This window comes from Artemia franciscana, chromosome 16 (genome assembly GCF_032884065.1).
Source record: "Artemia franciscana chromosome 16, ASM3288406v1, whole genome shotgun sequence".
In the NCBI taxonomy this organism is placed as follows: Eukaryota; Metazoa; Arthropoda; class Branchiopoda; order Anostraca; family Artemiidae; genus Artemia; species Artemia franciscana.
The window spans coordinates 18,273,484-18,292,770 of record NC_088878.1 but is presented as its reverse complement, the minus strand read 5'-3'; the positions used below and the strand labels follow the sequence as shown (position 1 = coordinate 18,292,770).

Here is a 19,287-nt window from a genome sequence, read left to right as displayed (position 1 = left end):
TAATAGTTTGCAGATTTCTTCTTCTGTGAGACGCCAATAAAAAAAAAAACAGAAAAAACTCTAAGAATTATTATGCAATATTGCTCATACTAGAAGAATTCTGATTAAATTTTGAATGTAGTGTTAAAAGCCGTGAAAGACGACTTTTCTAAATAATGATGTTGATTAAGGTCATATATAAGAGAGGGAGAGAGAGAGAGAGAGAGAGAGAGAGAGAGAGAGAGAGAGAGAGAGAGAGAGAGAGAGAGAGAGAGAGAGAGAGAGAGAGAGAGAGAGAGAGAGAGAGAGAGAGAAAGGGACAGGTGAAGATAGTGAAAGAAAGAGAGATGATGATAGAAACACAAATAGGGACCGGAATTAGTTTTTCACCTGAACGTCAACCTCCTTACCATTAAAGTGGAAATTTGCTGGGTGGGTAGCAAAGTTGGCTTCACTCTCCATCCATATATTCACTCAGTGAATAGCTACTAGATGATTTCTGGCAAGACAACACTCCTAAGGGAAAGACAGAAAGCGAACGGTAGTATTCACCTTGTCACCTAAAAATCAAGCTACTTAGTATTAAGGGGTAATTTTCGCCTTCTGGTTAGTGAAGCTGCATTTATCTTTAGCAGCATGCTTTTTAAAGTCACAGAAATTCTTTATCTCACACCATACAGTTTTAGAGAATTTCACTTAGACAATTTTGTCTAATTTCTTTTTAATTGATGTTTATTCAATCGCGAAAAAGATTTTGACCAATTTTACCAGTTTCTAGTTTCCAAAAGCTGGTCCTAAAACTAAAATTATCTTGGCAAAAATCATAATCCAAGCAGTTACCACAACAATTCACAATCTATAAGAGTTGCCAATTTGTTGAACTGATTTTGGTAATGTTAACTATGTTGACTTTTAAATAATCGTTCTGTTCTTAAATTGGTTGCTTTGATCGGGTTATTCTGTTTCCTATTTCAAAATAGGTTCAGATAGGCTTTTGAAAATACAACAGATTCTATTATTTTTCCAATAAAGTATCCTACATTTATCATTGCTTGATGTAGGTCCCCACCCCACCCAAAAAGGCATATAAATGTGCCAGTTGTATTCACCACATTCTTGTTTTATATTTGTAGAAAGACCTTCCAGACAATCCTCATTACAGGCGGTGCTGGATACATTGGATCACATTGCGCAGTAGACCTGCTTGAAGCTGGCTATAATGTAAGTAGCCCTAGTTGCATGGAAGAGAAATAAGTGCTTATCAAGGTTATTTGCTCTAAATATACAATTCACGAGTGGCTATTACACAGTGGCAAACCGCCATCTATTTCAACTATTATTTAAGCAATGCGTGGGTTCCATTTAAACAGGCAGAATTATTAGAGAATAAATGTGCCAGTTGTACTTACCATGCTATCATTCTTGTTATATATTTTTCTAAAGACGTTCCAGATAAAGACTATCTAGAATAAAAAACACAACAAGGTTAAAGAGGGCCTCAATGATTTTTTGAGCTTTATCTAAAATAATCAGCATTAATCTGGCGTATTCAAGGAAAGCTTATTGTGGGATTATTTTTTTTTTCTTTTGAACGAAGTTTTTGTGATGAAAGTAAAGAACTAAATTGAAACTTAAAACGAATCAAAGTTACTGCGTCGCAGTTTATGCAGCATATTTTTTGAAAAACTGTTTAAAAAAAAACTGATTCATGTCATTTTCCTATTTTTGTAGAATTCTGAAAAATTAGATTCTTCCAAAAATACAAAACCGACGCAACAAAGCAGGATAAAGAGCAGAAAGATCTTAAGAAATATGCAGAAAATGTAAAATTCATTTATAAGATTCATACCAGCCAAGGAATAAATCGATAACTCTTACTATACAATTTTACTTCTAAAAAAATCAAGCAAGCTTAGTTTTCAGCATGTTGCTAGTTTTTCCGAGTTCTAAAACAAGAGAAATATCAAGAATTTGTTTATTTGAAATATTTTGTCAAAAATATATTGCATGAACTACGAAGCGGTGATTTTGTTCGTTTTAGCTTTTAATTTCCTTCTCTACCTTAATCAGACTCAAACTATTAAGCTCAAATTTTTTTTTTAGGTTTTAAAAATATAGACAATAAACCTTATAAAAAGATCTTTGTTCACCTTAGGTGGAATTTTGTTTTTTGCCAGAAGAAAGGTTACGGATGCGTGTTTATTTGCTTGTTTGTTTTTTTCCCTAGGGGTGATCGTTTCGATCTAGTGGGCCTAAAACATCGGTAGAGGGCTCACTTTAACGGAAATTAAAAGTTCTAGTGCGATTTTTAAGTGACCAAAAATTTGGGGGTAACTAAGCCCCCTCCCACGCCACTGTTTTTCCCAAAATCTTCTGATCAAAATTCTAAGATTGCTGTTTTGTCCAGCATAGTTGAAAGGCCTAATAACTATCTCTTTGGAGATGTCAAGACCCCCCCCCCCCACAGCCCCTGGGGAAAGGTCTTCAAGCTACAAAATTTTCCTATTGCTTATGTATTGTATTTGTTATTGGGAAGTATGCATACATTTTCTGGGTGGGATGGGGAGGACGAAATTTTGCAGGGGGGACTTTACACGGGGAGAATTTTCCGTGGAGAGGGAATTTTCCAGGGGTTGAACTTCTCAGGGGAAATTTGTATACTAGGGAAATTTGCCAGAATTCCTATATGAAATTTCTTTATATGTTGCGCTTTCTCTTTACTGACTCAATTTTACGCGTGGAGGTGTTAAGGGTAATTGTTCGGAGTAAATTTTCACCAGGATTGATTTGTCCGGAGGATATTTTCACGGGGAGGGAGATTTTTCCGTGGAGTTGGATCCAGATTTCCTGGTGTTATTTAAAAAAAGTTCAGAAATTAAATTTACAAAAAAACATGTTTTTCAACGAAAAGTAAGGAGTAATTTTCAATCTCAAAGCGAACAGAATTTATTACGTATACTAGGGGAGTTTCCCCCTCCTCAACACCTCGTTCTTTACGTTAAAGTTTAAATTTATCCCAATTCTTTAAAGATGAGTCCTGAAGAACAAGGATCGGTTAATTAGAACAATAAGTAACTTTTTTTAAATGCCAAAAAACTGAAAGCGTGAAGAGGGAGGTGTTGAGGAAGGGCCGATCCCCCTCATATACGTAATGATTTCTGTTCGTTTTAAATTTTAATATTGCTCCTTACTTTCAGTTGAAAAATGTGTTTTTTATATTTAATCAAACAGTTCGTAAGTGGCTCAATAGTAACCGAAACTCTAAAAAATGGAATTTTCATACCAATAGGCACATCAAAAGAATTGGATTTTAACGCTAATTTCAAATATATAATTTTCGTCAAGTTTAATCTGACTCATCAAAGGTTACGAGCCTGAAAAAATTTGCCTTATTTTCGAAAAAAGGGGGAAACCCTTTTTCCTAAAAGTCATAGAATTTTAATGCAAATAATAGTTTGCAATGCAAATCAAAAGCCATAGAATCTTAATGCAAATCACACCATCAGATTCAACTATCAGAGAACCCTACTGTGAAGGTTTCAAGTTCCTATCTGCAAAAATGGGGAATTTTGTATTTTTGCCAGAAGGATGTGTTTTTTTCTCTTTTTTTTCTCCAACTGTGATCGTATCAACCCAGTGGCCCTAGAATATCGCGAGAGGGCTCATTCGAACGGCAATTAAAAGCTCTAGTGCCATTTTGAATCGATCAAAAAATTTGTGGGGAACTAGGCCCCCTCCTACGCTCATTTTATCCCCAAAGCCACCGTATGAAAATTTTCAGATAGCCATTTTTTTAAGTATAGTCGAAAAATGTAATAATTATGTCTTTGAGGATGACTGAATCCCCAGCAGTCCCCGGGGGAAGAGCTGGAAGTTATAAACTTTGCCTATTGTTTACACGTAATATCAGTTAGTAGGAAGTATACAGAGGTTTTCAGGGGGGCTTTTTTCTGGTGCAGGGGGTCAGGGGTAGGGGGTTACAAGGGAGGATTTTTCTATGGAGGAATTTTTCAAGGGGGAAGAAAATTTTTCCATGATAGGGACACTGGATTTCCCAGCATTATTTAAAAAAGATCAGAAATTAAATTTAAAAAAGTTTTTGTCAACTGAAAGTAAGCAGAAATATTAAAAGAGCTATTTATTCTAACTAAACGGCCTTTGTGATTCAGAGGTAATTCTTAAAGAATCGGAGTAAAATTTGAACTTGCGTAAAGAGCTAGGTATTGCGTAACAATTTCACATGCGTAACAATTTCCGTTCATTTTAATTTTTAATGTTGCTCCTTGCTTTCAGTTGAAAAAACTTGATGTTTTTTTTTTACTTAATTACATAAAGAATCCATGTATTATACTTGGTCTATTATACTAGGCATTATACTGTAGTGTTTTATATTGGCATTATACTATATAGAATATATTAAGCTACATAGACATAGATAAATCAAAATCCGATTACTTATGAAATCATATCCTATAGGAAATAAATGCAGATTTTAGAAACTGAAGGATATTAAAAGAATTTACGATAGGTAGTTAATCTAATTTACGAAAATTGTGTGTTAATATTATTGCAATTCCTTCTTCTGCAACGTTGTAAAGAATTTTCAACAACTCATAAGAAAGAATAATTATATTATTTTTTTTCTTGGACTTAGACATTTTAGGGGAACTGATCAATAAATGTGAAAACTCCACCACTGCAATCAACATTGTCGACAACCCTAGCAGTGGTGGTTTTGGGCTTGCATCTACTTGTAATTTGTTGTTTATGTTATATCTTGTATGGAATTGTTATTAGCCCCCTTTCTCAAAATTTCCAAAAACCGAAAGATAATACTGGCCTGTAAATATAATTAAAATTTTTTAGATTTAATTCAATCGATATTTCTGTTCCTACAGAAATAAGTTAGCAATAATATGATGGGCTTCTTAATTATACCCTTCAACATTTCTTCTTGAATCCTAACACAAGAATTCAGGTAACTAAGGCAAATGATACCCAATTAGTTTTAATGTACTAATAGTGACTCACTGACCAAAATGATTTGCCGATTTAAGTGGAGAAGTTTTACTATTTTATAATTTTGTTTGAATGTTGATTTGAATGATAAAACGATTGTAATAAAGTTTACTATCGACTATATCGAGTTAGCTTAAAATGACAATACTCTTGGATTTAGGATCAGCAACCAGGGTTGTCGAATCTTGATTCCTCCAATAAGGAGGGATTTTCAGATATTTCAGTACTGCCAGGGCTGAACTCTAACTTTCTTAGGAACCCATTTCTAACTCGGTCTGGGGTGTCATTCTGCCCTCTGGCTCCCTGTATTCTTTACCTATATCTAGAGCGTTTCTGATTTTTACTCTTTGGTGAAAATCAGGCTTTAACTAAAAACACATTGTGTCCTAATTTTACCGTTATTTACATCAATAGAAATTATATAAAAGGTGCTTATTATTAATTCATTGATTATTTTGCTTGCAATTTCTTAGTTGAAACATGCTTTTGTATTCTTCAAGATAATTTTCTAACTATTTGCTCAAATTCTCTGGAATTATTTATTTATTTGTCAGATTTGTTGCCTGGTTTTTACCGTAAAATTGAAATTGGTCAAAGTGTAGACAAATACTTGTAAATTGTTTTCTTCAGTAATTTATCGTGGTCTCCTTGAATTTTAGGTAGTAGCGATTGACAACTTCGTCAATTCCGTTGGCTCCAGTCAGGATGTTCTTCCACCACCTCTTAAAGGAGTTGAAAAAATCACTGGAAAAAAAGTTCATTTTTACTACGGAGATCTTCTTGAAAAATCAGTGATACAGAATATATTTCAGAAGGTATTGCTATGCTTGTGCACATAATGGTACATAGTTAAGAATTGAAGTTAGGTTAATCCTGATGAAATATACCAAAATATGACGAAAATACAATACTTTATAAGCAAATTTGGTCTATATATTTGCACATTAAGGGGGGGCTAAAGTATAGCGGGTCTACACGCAAAAAGTGTTAACTACAATTATTCTGCTCATTATGAAGTAGGGATTGTTTTCAGAGGCGCCATTTGGGGAGGTCAGGGGTGGGCAAATGCCCACCCCAGATTTTCCAGAAGGGGGCCAAGCTTCCACCACAAAGGGCCCTTTTCCGGCCATAATTATCCATTATGTCCAACATAATCCATTCTGTTCAAATGATTTGAACTAACTGCACGCCTATTAGCCAAAGAGCGTAATTACCTGACGACCCCTGGGGTAATTACGCTATTTGCTATTAATCATTGTAAATTTTGAAAGTAGGTTAGATTCATAATAAAAATCTCAAGTTTTGTCAAATGCCCCATGCCCACCCCAAGATTTGGCCCAAATGACGCCTCTGATTGTTTTCTAACTTCGCACTGTCCAAATAATTTACCCGCACCCCTTCCTAAGGTGCAAATATATAGCCCAAATTATATAACTGCAGTGTATTCTATCATCCGTCACTTGTTTTCCACTGAACGTAAACTAATTGCCTCTTAATACCGACAAGTAAAACTGGGTTGGTTCTTGATTGTGTACCATGACGTACATGAGTACCAGTATTGCTTCCATCTTACTCGTAGTTTTCTGGATGTTAAAGCTATGTTTTTGTTTTCTTTTTTTTACTGGGTCTGAATCCAGCCTACGTTTGATTTTCTATCTATTCACCAAGTTGACGTCTGAGGTCTCACAATCAGATAAGGGTCACTGTGGTTTAAAAATTTGGTTAACGCAGAGTCAATCAGGTTTCTAAGCATGAGAGAGGTGTCCTCTATACCTCGCCTACCTCCTTAATTTCTCAAGATCTATTGACATTTCTGGTATAAACTACAAGTTTTTAAGTTTATTCCTTATATCCAGCCCCACATCTGAAATTTTAAGCCCTCTCAGTTATTGATAACTTCTTAATACAAAAGTTAGATAAAAGAATATGTTTTGTTTATACTTTTTAGAATAAAATTTTAAACTATTATATATTTTCTCCTCGAAAATGTATTTCCTTAACTTAAAATTGTACCTCTTTCTGAAATAAATTCCTGAGTAATTGTATTGTACCAGTTACCAATATACGACATATATCATGCGATGCCCTTGCAAATGAATATACACAAAGATTTGATGAACCTCACAAAGTTATTCATTTCACAAGAATTCTAAGCCAGGGGTTCTAGGTCTACTGCAAGGTCTATCAAAGCTTAGGAGATTAATGTCCTATATTTCCTGTGTTAAAGAACATGATACATCAACTGCTCTGGCCTATTTTTTGGACATGGTTTTGAAAGCAGGTTCATAATTCTTTGTCTAGGGAGAGACAAACAAACTATTTTTTTTTTAAACCTTGCCCGAATGCATCTGATAGCCTTATGGTCGCTGCTATTTTTGGCTTGTAAAAAGAATGCAACTCTTGATTGGTTCTTTTGTATGAAGTTTTAAGCCAGTAGAAAGAACTCGTTTCCTGTATTCATTAAAACAAAATCTTTCAAAATTGTCCATTCAACTGTTATAAGAAAGCCTATGGTTGACTTTTGCTTCCTTACTGAACCGAATATTTGCCTTGCTTCCAACCTTAAATGGTTCCTTTTCAAAAATTGAATGGTAAACAATTGTAATTAGTGACTTCAAAATGATTATTCCGGATCTTCTGGAAAAATGATGTTCTGGAGTTTATTGGAAATAAAAAATAATTTTTAAATTTTACAAACTATGACGTAGCTTAGTTTTTTAGCATTACTATGCAAGCTCAACATAGTCATAACGAGCTTAAAAAAAACTTGTCTTTGATGCAAATCATGTCATAATTTTTACTTATCGGGAGCTATTTCACTTAAGAATTTCGAATTGAGAGATTGCATATGTGGGGAGTCATGTTTTCGGGGGGCCCTTTGTATGGTTAGTAGTTCTAGGGTGTCGAAGCTCTGGGATGGCAATTGTGTGTCTTGTGGTCGGATAAATAATGAACATCTTTTTGATTGGGAGCTGTGCAATTGTGGTGATTCCGGTCGGATAAATAATAAACATTGTCTAAGAATAAATGATACGGACAATAAAACAAATTAACCAACATTACCAATTAACCAAGTAGACTAATGTGATATATAAAAAATGATTAAAGCACCGTTCTTCAACTAATGAGCTACACTATCTACTATGTCTGACGGTTAGAATGATTAATTAACATTTTCTATATAGGAGTTTTCGCCTTCTAGAGTGTTTTAGTATGTGCATAAGCAAAAATATAGTAGTGGACCAATTTTGACTCTGATCAATCACACACAAAAATTATTTCTGAAAGCTGAGCAAAGACCAACTCGATTGAGTTTAATTATACAAAATTCTTTTTTAATTTACATGTGTGACTGTAATGTCACTTTATGTAAACAAACACAATTTTTTTTATGAATTTTTGGGAGCTTTTTTTTCTATCTTTTTTACTCTAGATATTGATGGAATAAATGCGTCGAAATACAATATTATTCACTATAGGGCAGTCAGTACAAAGTTTAAGAATTTAACATAATATAATAATTTTGTTATAAAAATTGTGTTTTTCTTTTCAACCACAGGATCAGCATTATGCATAGTATTTTCTGACACTGCTAATTTTGTTTTTCTTTCAGCACAAGATTGACTGTGTAATCCATTTTGCCGCTTATAAGTCTGTTGGTGAATCGTTCCACATTCCACTAAACTATTACAAAAACAATCTCATCAGCACAATTAACCTTTTGGAGGTAAGAATGCTTTAACAACTTTTTTGAATCCAGATATGTTCGGTAACTAGTTAAGAAAATCATTCGATGCTATGAATAAGTTGGGATGAGGCTATTCAACATTAAATTTAAATTTTTGGGAATTTCCTGGAAGGTAGCCAAATCCAAACTTTTAAAGAATCTTGAAGCGAAAAAGGTTGACCTAGCAAAGCAGTCATGGTGTTTTCGATTCCTAACAATGATTACGAAAGACAAATCGCCGAACCTTTGTCTTTTAATTATTCAGGTGGTGGGACAAAAACATATTTTCCTTCCAATGATTTATCTAGTCGTATTTTTGCTTTTCAAAGGTATGTTGGGCATTGATAACCTTATATATGTCAAAATCCAAAACACAATCATCATCGCTATCATTTTCAATTTTGAGACGTTTTGATTCTCGCTGTCCAAGTTGATTTCCATTGACTTGCTCACATGTTCGGTGTCGCATGTCTTCTAACTGCGTGTGTCTTTGCTCTTCATTTTCATTTTTGGTTTGCTCACATGGTCAGTATTGCATGTCTACTAACCGTGTGTCTTTGCTCTTCATTTTAATTTTTGACACGATGCTGCTGTTCTTCTAACTGCGTGTGTATTTGCTCTTCATTTTTCTTTTGACTTGCCGTCGCTTTTCTTCTAGCCGTGCGAGTCTTTGCTCTTCATTTTCGTTTTGAACACGCTCTAATTGTCGTTTTCGCATATCTTCTAACCGCCCGTGTCTTTGCACTTCATTTTCGATACGTTTTTGGATTTTGATTACATCAGACAGTTTAGCAACGGCCTTTGTTTTAGCTGTCCAGATTGGTGTTGTCGGAATTGATGGTCCAGTTTGTCGAATTTCACATCTTATCACGTATGATAGTTCAGGTGTTGGTTCCAAAGAATCATTATTTACAGTAACAGCAACTGTAAATTTTCGTTTTACGCAGCTTCTAGCAGACATTATATTATACAAATAACAGTTGTGTTGGAAATTCAACAATCTTATTTATGCATGCTATGCCCGAATATACAACATTCTTCGATGTCCCATTGTCTGTGCACATAAATAGATTGTCAGGTTTACCGACTCTTGAACATGCAACATAAAATTGTCCATGGGAAAAACAATCCGTATTCAGATCTATACCTGATTATTCTAATGATTGCCCTTGAGCTTTGTTGATGGTGATTGCTAATCGAACATTCCCTGTGTCCCCGTCGTCATTTATATATCCCCCTGTGCCCCCGGCATCCCCCTTGTAGTTGTGTCCCTGTGTCCCGGTCGTCATTTATATTCCCAGTATCCCGGTCGTCATTTGTGTCCCAGTGTCCCAGTCTGTAATTTCTCATTGAGCGTCCCAGTCGTCATTTATGTTCCCTGTGTCCCGGTCGTCATTTGTGTCCCGGTGTCCCGGTCTGTAATTTATCTTTGAGTGTCCCAGTCTGTAATTTCTCTTTGAGTGTCCCGGTCGTCATTAATATTTCCTGTGTCCCGGTTTTTAGTTTTCTTTTTCTCCTTTATTTTTCAGTTTTTTTTCCTTTTTTAGTTATTTTTCTTTTTCAGTTTTTAGTTTTTTTAGTTTCTTTTTATTAGTTATTTTTCTTTTATTTTTTTTGTAGTTTTTACCTTTCTTAGTTTTCCCTTAGTTTTTTTTCTTTTTTAGTGATTATTTTTTACCTTTTTTTAGTTTTTTAGCTTTAGTATTTAGTTTTTTACCTTTTTTTAGTTTTTTACCTTTTTTAGTTCTTTTAATATTTTCTTTTTAGTTTTTTTGTAGTTTTTACCTTTTTTAGTTTTTTTTTCTTCTCTTGTATTTACCTTTTTTAATTTTTTTTCTTCTTTTGTATTAATGCTAAAGCCAAGGTTCGAACCTGGAACCTCTCGGACCTGGAACATAACGCTTTACCATCTCAGCTACTTCGGCTTGAATACATTCGTTTTTGAATTGGTATATGATGTTCCCGGTCGTCATTTATATTCCCTGTGTCCCCGTCGTCATTTGTGTCCCGGTGTCCCGGTCTGTAATTTCGTCAGTCGACAAACATGACGTCAGACGAAAAACAACTTCATGACGACATACAGCTCAATCCTTATAATGACGTCAGTCGACAAACATGACGTCAGTCGACACACAAACATGACATCAGTAGACAGACACATAGACAAACAACTTATTTATATATATATATATATATATATATATATATATATATATATATATATATATATATATATATATATATATATATATATATATATATATATATATATATATATATATATATATATATATATATATATATATATATATAGATGTCCCGGTGTCCCGGTCGTCATTTGTGTCCCGATGTCCCGGTCTGTAATTTCGTCAGTCGATAAACATGACGTCAGTCGACAGACACACAGACAAACAACTTATTTATATATATATATATATATATATATATATATATATATATATATATATATATATATATATATATATATATATATATATATATATATATATATATATAATATATATCAGAACTTTATATATATATATATATATATATATATATATATATATATATATATATATATATATATATATATATATATATATAATATATATATCAGAACTTTATATATATATTTATATATATATATATATATATATATATATATATATATATATATATATATATATATATATATATATATATGTAATATATATATCAGAACTTTATATTATACCCGGCTCAATAGTAACCGAAACTCTAAAAAAGGAATTTTGATACCAATAGATACATCAACCCTTTCATCAAGGGCTATCCCATCCTCAAAGCCCCGCTCTTTACGCTAAAGTTTGACTCCTTCTCACAACACTACTTTTTAAAATAATAAAAACTAACGCGTAAGGAGCGGGGTGTATAGGATGGGACAAGCCCTTTCATATACTCGAATACGTTCTGTTCGGTTTAAGTTTAAATGTAACTCCTTACTTTTAGTTAAAAAAACTTTTTTTATTTATTCTGGGAAGACGTGACGTCGGCGGACTCCAGGTGAGAATTTTGAGAAGCTTTTTAGGGACAATGTAGAAGATGGATGGAATAATTTTAAGGAAAGTGGATTGTGAAGGAGAAGAAATAGATATATTGTGATAGATTGTGAAGTAGCTGATGGTGTCATAGACAGGAATATTAGTGAAAACGCTTTATGTTTAGTTGAGATTAACGAAAAATAACCTGACCAACTATCTTAATAGGTTTCACAAAGCGATTAATTTAAAATAAGATGGTTCAAAAGGCTAATTGGGTAATTTTAACCACTCAGAAAACTATTGATGAGTATCCGATTACCAAAGATAGCATTTGGGACTGTGCGGCCGAAGAAATAGTTGTGACAGATTTCAAGTTTTTGTTACACTTGCATTATCCAGGAGAGGTTATCACAGTTACAGTAGTAACCGCAATACATTCTAAAATTTAAAAGAAACTGTTATAAAGTCTTGGTTACCGGAGCAAAATATCTGGTATTTAAATAGCTATTTAGACAGATGTACCATCCAACGTGGAAGAGGAAGTACGCCATATTCGATGGATGACTCATAAGTAAAATATATATATATATATATATATATATATATATATATATATATATATATATATATATATATATAATATATATATATATATATATATATATATATATATATATATATATATATATATATATATATATATATATATATATATATATATATATATATATTTCTACTTGGTTTGTAAATTAAATCGTTGCTAGTCAAATCTTTGTTTGTTGCAGCAAAAGTGCTATAGATCAAAATATACTTGAAACATTACTTTAATTGAATGAATCAAAACTGAAGCTAAAAAAAACTTTTAAACGCAAGATGGACGTTAAGTTTAAGAGCTGAACAGCATCATGGACCAGCATTGATTCCAATGTTGAAGTCACTTCACATTCAATAAAACATAACAAGGACAAAATTATTAATGAAAATGTTCAAGTTCTGCATCGCAACGTACTTGCCTTGATTTTGTTGTGATGCTCATCTTCATGCACCAAGTCATGTTCAAAGTAAAGCTTCTCCTTTAAGAAACACATTGCTATACCAGTTATTATCTTTGTTTAATCACGACACGTCTTCCCAGCCTTCTCCAAGCAAAATAATCCTAACCTGTCATTTTATCTTGTTGGTAGAAATCTTTAGATCAATCTTTACTCTCTAAGCAATTCTCATCAAAAAGCCGATTAAACAATTTTATTTAGAATTGCCAAGAGAATAATCGCATCTGTAGTACTTAACAAAGGGTTAAAACCCATTTTTGATGGGCTGCAATGAGAAAAAAGCCTTCACCTTACATTCCCACAGACAAGTGCGTTTCAAAAACAAAAATTTGGAGGGGTTTTCTGTCTCCAGATTGCTTCAGCGGTAACATTGAGACCTACAGGATCAATCCATACGAAAATATACAAAAGAAGCAAAATTTAGACTTTGGAAAGACTCAAATTTGGCATTATAAAGGCGAATAATAAAGAATAAGATACTTTTTAATATCATGCAGGTGACACTTTGAGTATCTAGAGTGAGAATTTTGGCATGTCAAGAAAATTTCATGATGTATTCCGACATATCTTAGAAGTTGAAGATACTGTGCCTGTATTACAATTTTGCTCTATGCTACAATTTTTTTCTATTTTTAGTAGTAATTTAATTTATTATATGTTTTAAGTATGGTTACATATAATTCTATTTTAATTATTCTGCCATTATAAATATTTAGTCTCCCTCCTCAAATAAAAAAAGATGAACATTCTTGTGCTAAAGGGCAGGTGTCAGAAACTCCCCACCCCTGTTTCATCTATAGGTTACTATAACTTCGATTCAAGCAAGTAATTGATAGAAGTATGAACATCAATGGACTGGAATTTGGTAACTAAATTAAAATTTTAGGTGATGGAAGAATACGGCTGTTATCAAATGGTATTTAGCAGCTCTTGTTCTGTTTATGGAAATCCTGCGACGTTGCCAATAACAACAAAGTCACCTACTGGTAATGCAACAAGCACCTATGGAAGAACAAAATATACAAGTGAATGTATTCTTCGAGACTTGAGTCACGCTAAATCGGTAAGAAAATATTTTACCAATTGGGTGTATTTTCATTAGGGCTGTATCCAGGATTTTATTGGGATGTGCTTTGCGTCAGGATTTTTTTCGGGGGAGAAGTACACACAAAAAATCAAAAACGCATAAAAAATTTGTTTGTATCCATTACATTACGTTTTTACGACCCAGGCAAACACTTCGGTGGGGTAGGAGGTTTAAACCCGCTAGCCCCCTCCACTGGATACACTTTTTAGTTTCCATAAAGATTTCAAATCCTATTTTGGAATTTAACAAAGCTTTGCTGTAGTTTATCCCTTGGTTTTAATTTTCAAATATATTATTGAGATGCCTGTAAAAACAAAAAAAAACATAATTTTCTGGAAGTTAAGTTGAAACCCAGCTTTCTCTTTGCCACGCCCTCCCTGTTCTCTCTCTCTCTCTCTCTCTCTCTTTCTCTCTCTCTCTCTCTCTCTCTCTCTCTCTCTCTCTCTCTCTCTCTCTCTCTCTCTCTCTCTCTCTCTCTTCTCTCTCTCCCTCTCTTTTAGCTCTCTACTCTTTTTTAGTTTGAGATGCTGAAAAGCAGGGAGCTTTTTAAAAATTATTTTGAAAAACAATTGATAAGGGTTGAAAATATTTTTTTTTTCATTTACAAACTGTTTTAGAATAGTAGAAGAATTCAAAAGTGTAACGTAGAACAAGAAAACTAATCATCTTTATTTATGAAAATGATTAAATAAATTATGCTATGACTCACTGCGAGGACATTACTTCGAAATTTTGCGATTGGGAAAAATTCAAGAGGAGAAAAACACTGCTCGTTTAATGTAGGAAATGAGGTTCGGAGCTGGTTTTGTTTTAAATCAGGAGATAAGCAGGGTTGTGTTCTATTCCCCTTTATATGGATCATTTTTGATGTCTTAAAGAGCACAGGAAAGGCAATGAGATACCACAGAATCAAATGGGGAGGAAAAACTCTCCTGGATTTAAATTACACTGATGATTTAAGCATCCTAGATGAAAATGGGAGCAACATTAATGAACTTTTAGAGGTTTTTCGAGTTCAGAGGGCTAGAATAGGTTTGAAAATTAGTCTTGAGGCTAGGAATAAGTGAAAATTAAAAGGTGACGTTGGGTAAAGAAAAGATTGATCAGGTGGACAGCTTCACTTATCTTGGTAGTATTATTAGCAAAGACGGTGGGAGTAGTGAAGATGTTAGAAGTAGAATAGCCAAGGCTCAGGGTGTTTTTTAACAGTAAAAAATTTTGGAAGACTAGGAAGATAAATGTGCAAACCAAGATTAGATTATTAAAGATTAGAGTTTAGGTCAAATATGGCTCTGAAGCATGACTGACCGTATTTCAAACAGTACGATGTACGAAAAATTTGGTTTAATCCTGCTTTCTAGAGCTGTAATGAAAGAAAGGTTGAGATAGGTGGGGCACATGCTGCTAATGAGGGATGATAGATTGCCGAAGATTGTACTTTTTTGGCTAAACAAAAAGCAGGTCACCCTCGTCTGGGGTAGGAGGATGTCATAAAGAAAGATTTCAAGGAAATGGGAACTTCCTGAGAGGGTGTACGGGGAAGGCTTCGAATAGATTGCGATGTAGGAGGAGCCTGTGTAGTTGTGTTGGCCTCTGGCGGCTTGGTACTGCTGTGAGTTATTAGTAGTAGTATTAGTAGTAGTAGTGATAAATTGAAGTACTTGAAATATTAATTAACAGATAGTAATATTTATATCAAAGTGAATTGACCTTATTTAGATCCAAGAATAAAAGGAAAGAGGTAAATGAACAAGGGCTTAGGTGTCACGATGAACTGGCGGATCCAGAGTGGCTGGGAGACCTCCCCTCCCCCAAGATTTTTATGGTGCCCTCTTATCCTGTTTTTTCTCTTTTATTTACTCTTTTTTAGAATAAATTTGTCAATTTGGTCAATTATTGGCACCTTTGTCACATTGCCCTCCCCCCCCCAGGATTTTGCTCATTGGTGCCCTTGTCACATTGGGCATCCCCCAAGATTTTGTTTTAGATCCACTCCTGTCAGGATGAAGCCAATTCGTTGTTTTGCTTCTTCCTAAGGAGCCATTGCCCTCTCAGTACCTCTTTGGTAACCCCCATGACTACGATTGTACTATTACTTACACGCTTTGAAGCTTTCTAAGACACTTTTAAGATCTGAGGAAAGAATCTACTTTGTCTCTTGAGCTAGATTCTATTTGTCTTACTGTTTGTAGTCCACTCAGCTCTTCCTAGTCTCAAGTTCTAAGGGAAGTTAAAAAGAAACCGGAGCCTTTATCGAAAATGAGCTTTATCTTGACTATACTCCAGCTTTTGTGACCATTCCTTACTTGTTCTTGCCCATTTTAGCCGTACTGTTAATAAAAATTATTTAGGACGGATCAAGACTGACTATTACCGATGTCTTAAATTCTGCTTGATCTGCCCTGATTTTTCCGTAATAGTGATCTAATTTCGTCATATTCAGCCACAGATATTATGCAAACATTCCAAACATTAAGTTTTAAATTATGATATTATGTTGCGTTAAGTCTTGGTCCGTTCTACTATCTTATCCACGTTTTTTCAAAATTGTTTCATTTTCTCGAGTTTTTCTTTCCTTTTATGTTTATGAATTTTTTTTCTTTCTTACTCTGCTCTTGTAAAGCTTTTTAGTTTTCACGTATTCCACTTATGTAGTGCATTCTCCTTTTTTTCTTTTTTTTATTATACTTCTCAAGTTTCACTTTTGTTTATAAGGTAGGTTAAACATAAATTGTTATTAGTAGTATTATTCAGATCTAAATGGTTACCTGGAGAAATCCGGGGAAGTTAAGTAGGAAGGACGTGCGAAAGCACAGGATGATTGGTCCCAGCCACCATTGCACTTCCTGACTGAAGGGCCATGAAACGGAGTTTAGCACTGCCGGTTCAGACTGTAAGAGTTTCTCTTTTACCTTACATTTACCTAAATCTTTTATTGAAGAATGACAAGAATTTTATCATTTGTAAAAAGAATAGAGAGGAAATAAGAAAAGTCTAGCCTACAATTTTTTCTTTTCTTTTCTTTTTAGGAATGGAACATAATAGCTCTTCGGTATTTCAACCCAGCTGGTGCTCATAACAGTGGTATAATTGGAGAACACCCAACAAAAGTCGCATACGCGAATCTCATGCCTTTTTTAGGGCAAGTGGCCATAGGAGAGAGGCAGCATCTTACTGTTTATGGGAATGATTATAATACCGTAGATGGAACAGGTTTGTCTTCATTCTGACTTAAATGTATTCTTTTAAAGATGTTCCCATCATTTTTATAAGCCAATTTCTACCAGCAAGCAAGATTCTTAAACAACATTAAGAAATATCAGTGGAACAAAGAGGTTTATAAAACTGAATTGTCACATTGCAAACTAAAAGCCAAATCTAAAACCTAAATATTGTTTTAGCAAGATTGTCCAACTCAAGTTTCAAGTGGTCAGCGGGACACCTTTTTCAATATTCAAATTCTCCATGGGATGGTGTATTTTACAATCTAGACTTGGAATTGGCAATCTCACTTATCAGTGGAGTCCTATAGTCAGGGTTTAGCCATCGTCTAATAATTTTTTTTCCCATCTGAGTTTTACCCGTCCTCTAACCGTTAAGTTAAAAGAAATCAACCAGACAAATAAATTGAATGACCTGCCTTTAATTGTCACCTTTCAGTCATATATTTTAATGTCTAAAAACAAGCAAAACCTCTCACTTCCCTGGGGTACTCCTTGGGATGTCAGTCATTTTGAAATATTTGTCCAGTGGTTTGAAAGTTACCCTGGCTCTCGCTGTCTCTAACCACCTCCAAAATCTATTATAAACGTAGACCCCAGTGACTAGTTTGGTTTACAGCCCAAAAAGCTAATCCAATCCTGATTCATATTAAGCTCTTTACGCTTTTTAGCCCCGTCTGTATAAGGAAGAGTCAAAAAGAGAATGAGAGCTAGAAAAAAATGAATAACTTTTTAAGAGAGACAAGAAGTAAAAAGACGAGTAAATAAAGCTGATTATGCATATGTAAGAACGTCTGTAGCAAAATAAATCAATTATGCATTGCCAAATAAGCCTAAAAACCTTGTGAATAATATTAAAGAAAGTTAAATTAAAATTAACCCATATAAACTAACAAAACAAAGAAACACAAAACAAACAATAAAAAAACAAAATAAGGAAAATACACACCTTAAGTAATCATAGATTGAAGGAAAAAAATTATCTTAGAGAACCATTCTCATACCACAACCAAATAAACAAACTCCTTTAACTGGCAATATAAAATTCAGATCCTTTTTTTTCGGTCTGCAGTCGGTTTAGTCAAACCCAGTCACAGCTCAGTCTACAAAGTTCAATCCATAGTACTAAAACCGTTAAATCTGGTGTGATTTGGATGAACACTAAGTACCTAAAATATTTATTTTAGGAGAAAAAATATAAATATATCATTTGCATATATATGTATATCCAATTTTATTTATTAATCCATTTCGTACCATGAAGGAACAATTTCACATTTTGAAGATAGTGGCTTTAGGTCTCTCACAAATGCTGACTTTCCTTGCGTAGTTTCCATCAAGATGGCGACCCTTTTCAAGGGAGTTAGTTCCTGTATCCAAAATTGTGCAAATTTTCATGTGCTTACAGCTTTTCACGAGCAACTTTGAAACTACTACGTTTTGCATATTCCGAGTCAGAGTGAACGATAGATTTGGTGTCAGATATGCTGTATTTGAAACTCTTAGAGTTTTGGTTTTTATTGACAAGGGTTTCTCTTTGTTTACAGTTTGTTATTACGAGCTGTTTGACTCACAGCTCTCTTAAATTCGGAGGAGGGCTACTACTCCCTCCCTCAAATCCTGTTTCCGTACGTCTAAGTTTAATGCTCGTGATTTAATCCTTCAAGAATACTTTCGTCCCTGAAAAAAAAAATCATTCATTCCTCAAATACTTATAAGGAGAGTTGGAAAATCAAAATTATTTTTAGAGTCATTATTTCCATAGTTTAAAGCGATAGTTTTGAAGCATCATGAGTTTCACCTGTAAATTTCTTGGAGGTGGAGGGGGGGCTAGTAAGTGCCACCAGAAGCTTTGTTTCAACCAAGTTTTACTGGAGGTATTTCTAATTTTCTCCCTGGGTCTTCGCCCCCTACCGGCATCCACAGAGAACATGCCTATTTAAAAAGTTGGTTAATTGTTATAAAAAATGTTATCAGATTTTCTTTTTTTAGAGTTTGTTTGCTATTTGGCCAAGCCACCCTCTTACTTGAAGTTCGTCAACACGAGATGTTTGAAAAAAAAAACCCACAAAATTTCACATGGAAGCTCTACAATAGGGTTCTCTGATATGATAAATTTGATAGTATAATTTTCATTAAAACCAATTGGCTTTTACAGGGGGTTTTCCTTTTCTTTTGT

At 34.0% G+C, this 19,287-nt stretch overlaps 1 protein-coding gene across 3 annotated transcripts in view; it reads left to right on the top strand.

Annotated features, from left to right (window-relative positions):
* The window catches only part of LOC136037164 (UDP-glucose 4-epimerase-like), a 40,155-nt gene that overhangs the window by 10,911 nt on the left and 9,957 nt on the right, over positions 1 to 19,287 (top strand). For all 3 annotated transcript variants that reach the window (XM_065719706.1, XM_065719705.1, XM_065719704.1), the window contains exons 2-6: positions 1,113 to 1,200; positions 5,658 to 5,813; positions 8,612 to 8,725; positions 13,687 to 13,863; positions 16,917 to 17,100. In XM_065719706.1, the coding sequence (XP_065575778.1) occupies positions 1,113 to 1,200; positions 5,658 to 5,813; positions 8,612 to 8,725; positions 13,687 to 13,863; positions 16,917 to 17,100 (719 nt within the window). The remainder of the gene's footprint in view (positions 1 to 1,112; positions 1,201 to 5,657; positions 5,814 to 8,611; positions 8,726 to 13,686; positions 13,864 to 16,916; positions 17,101 to 19,287) is intronic.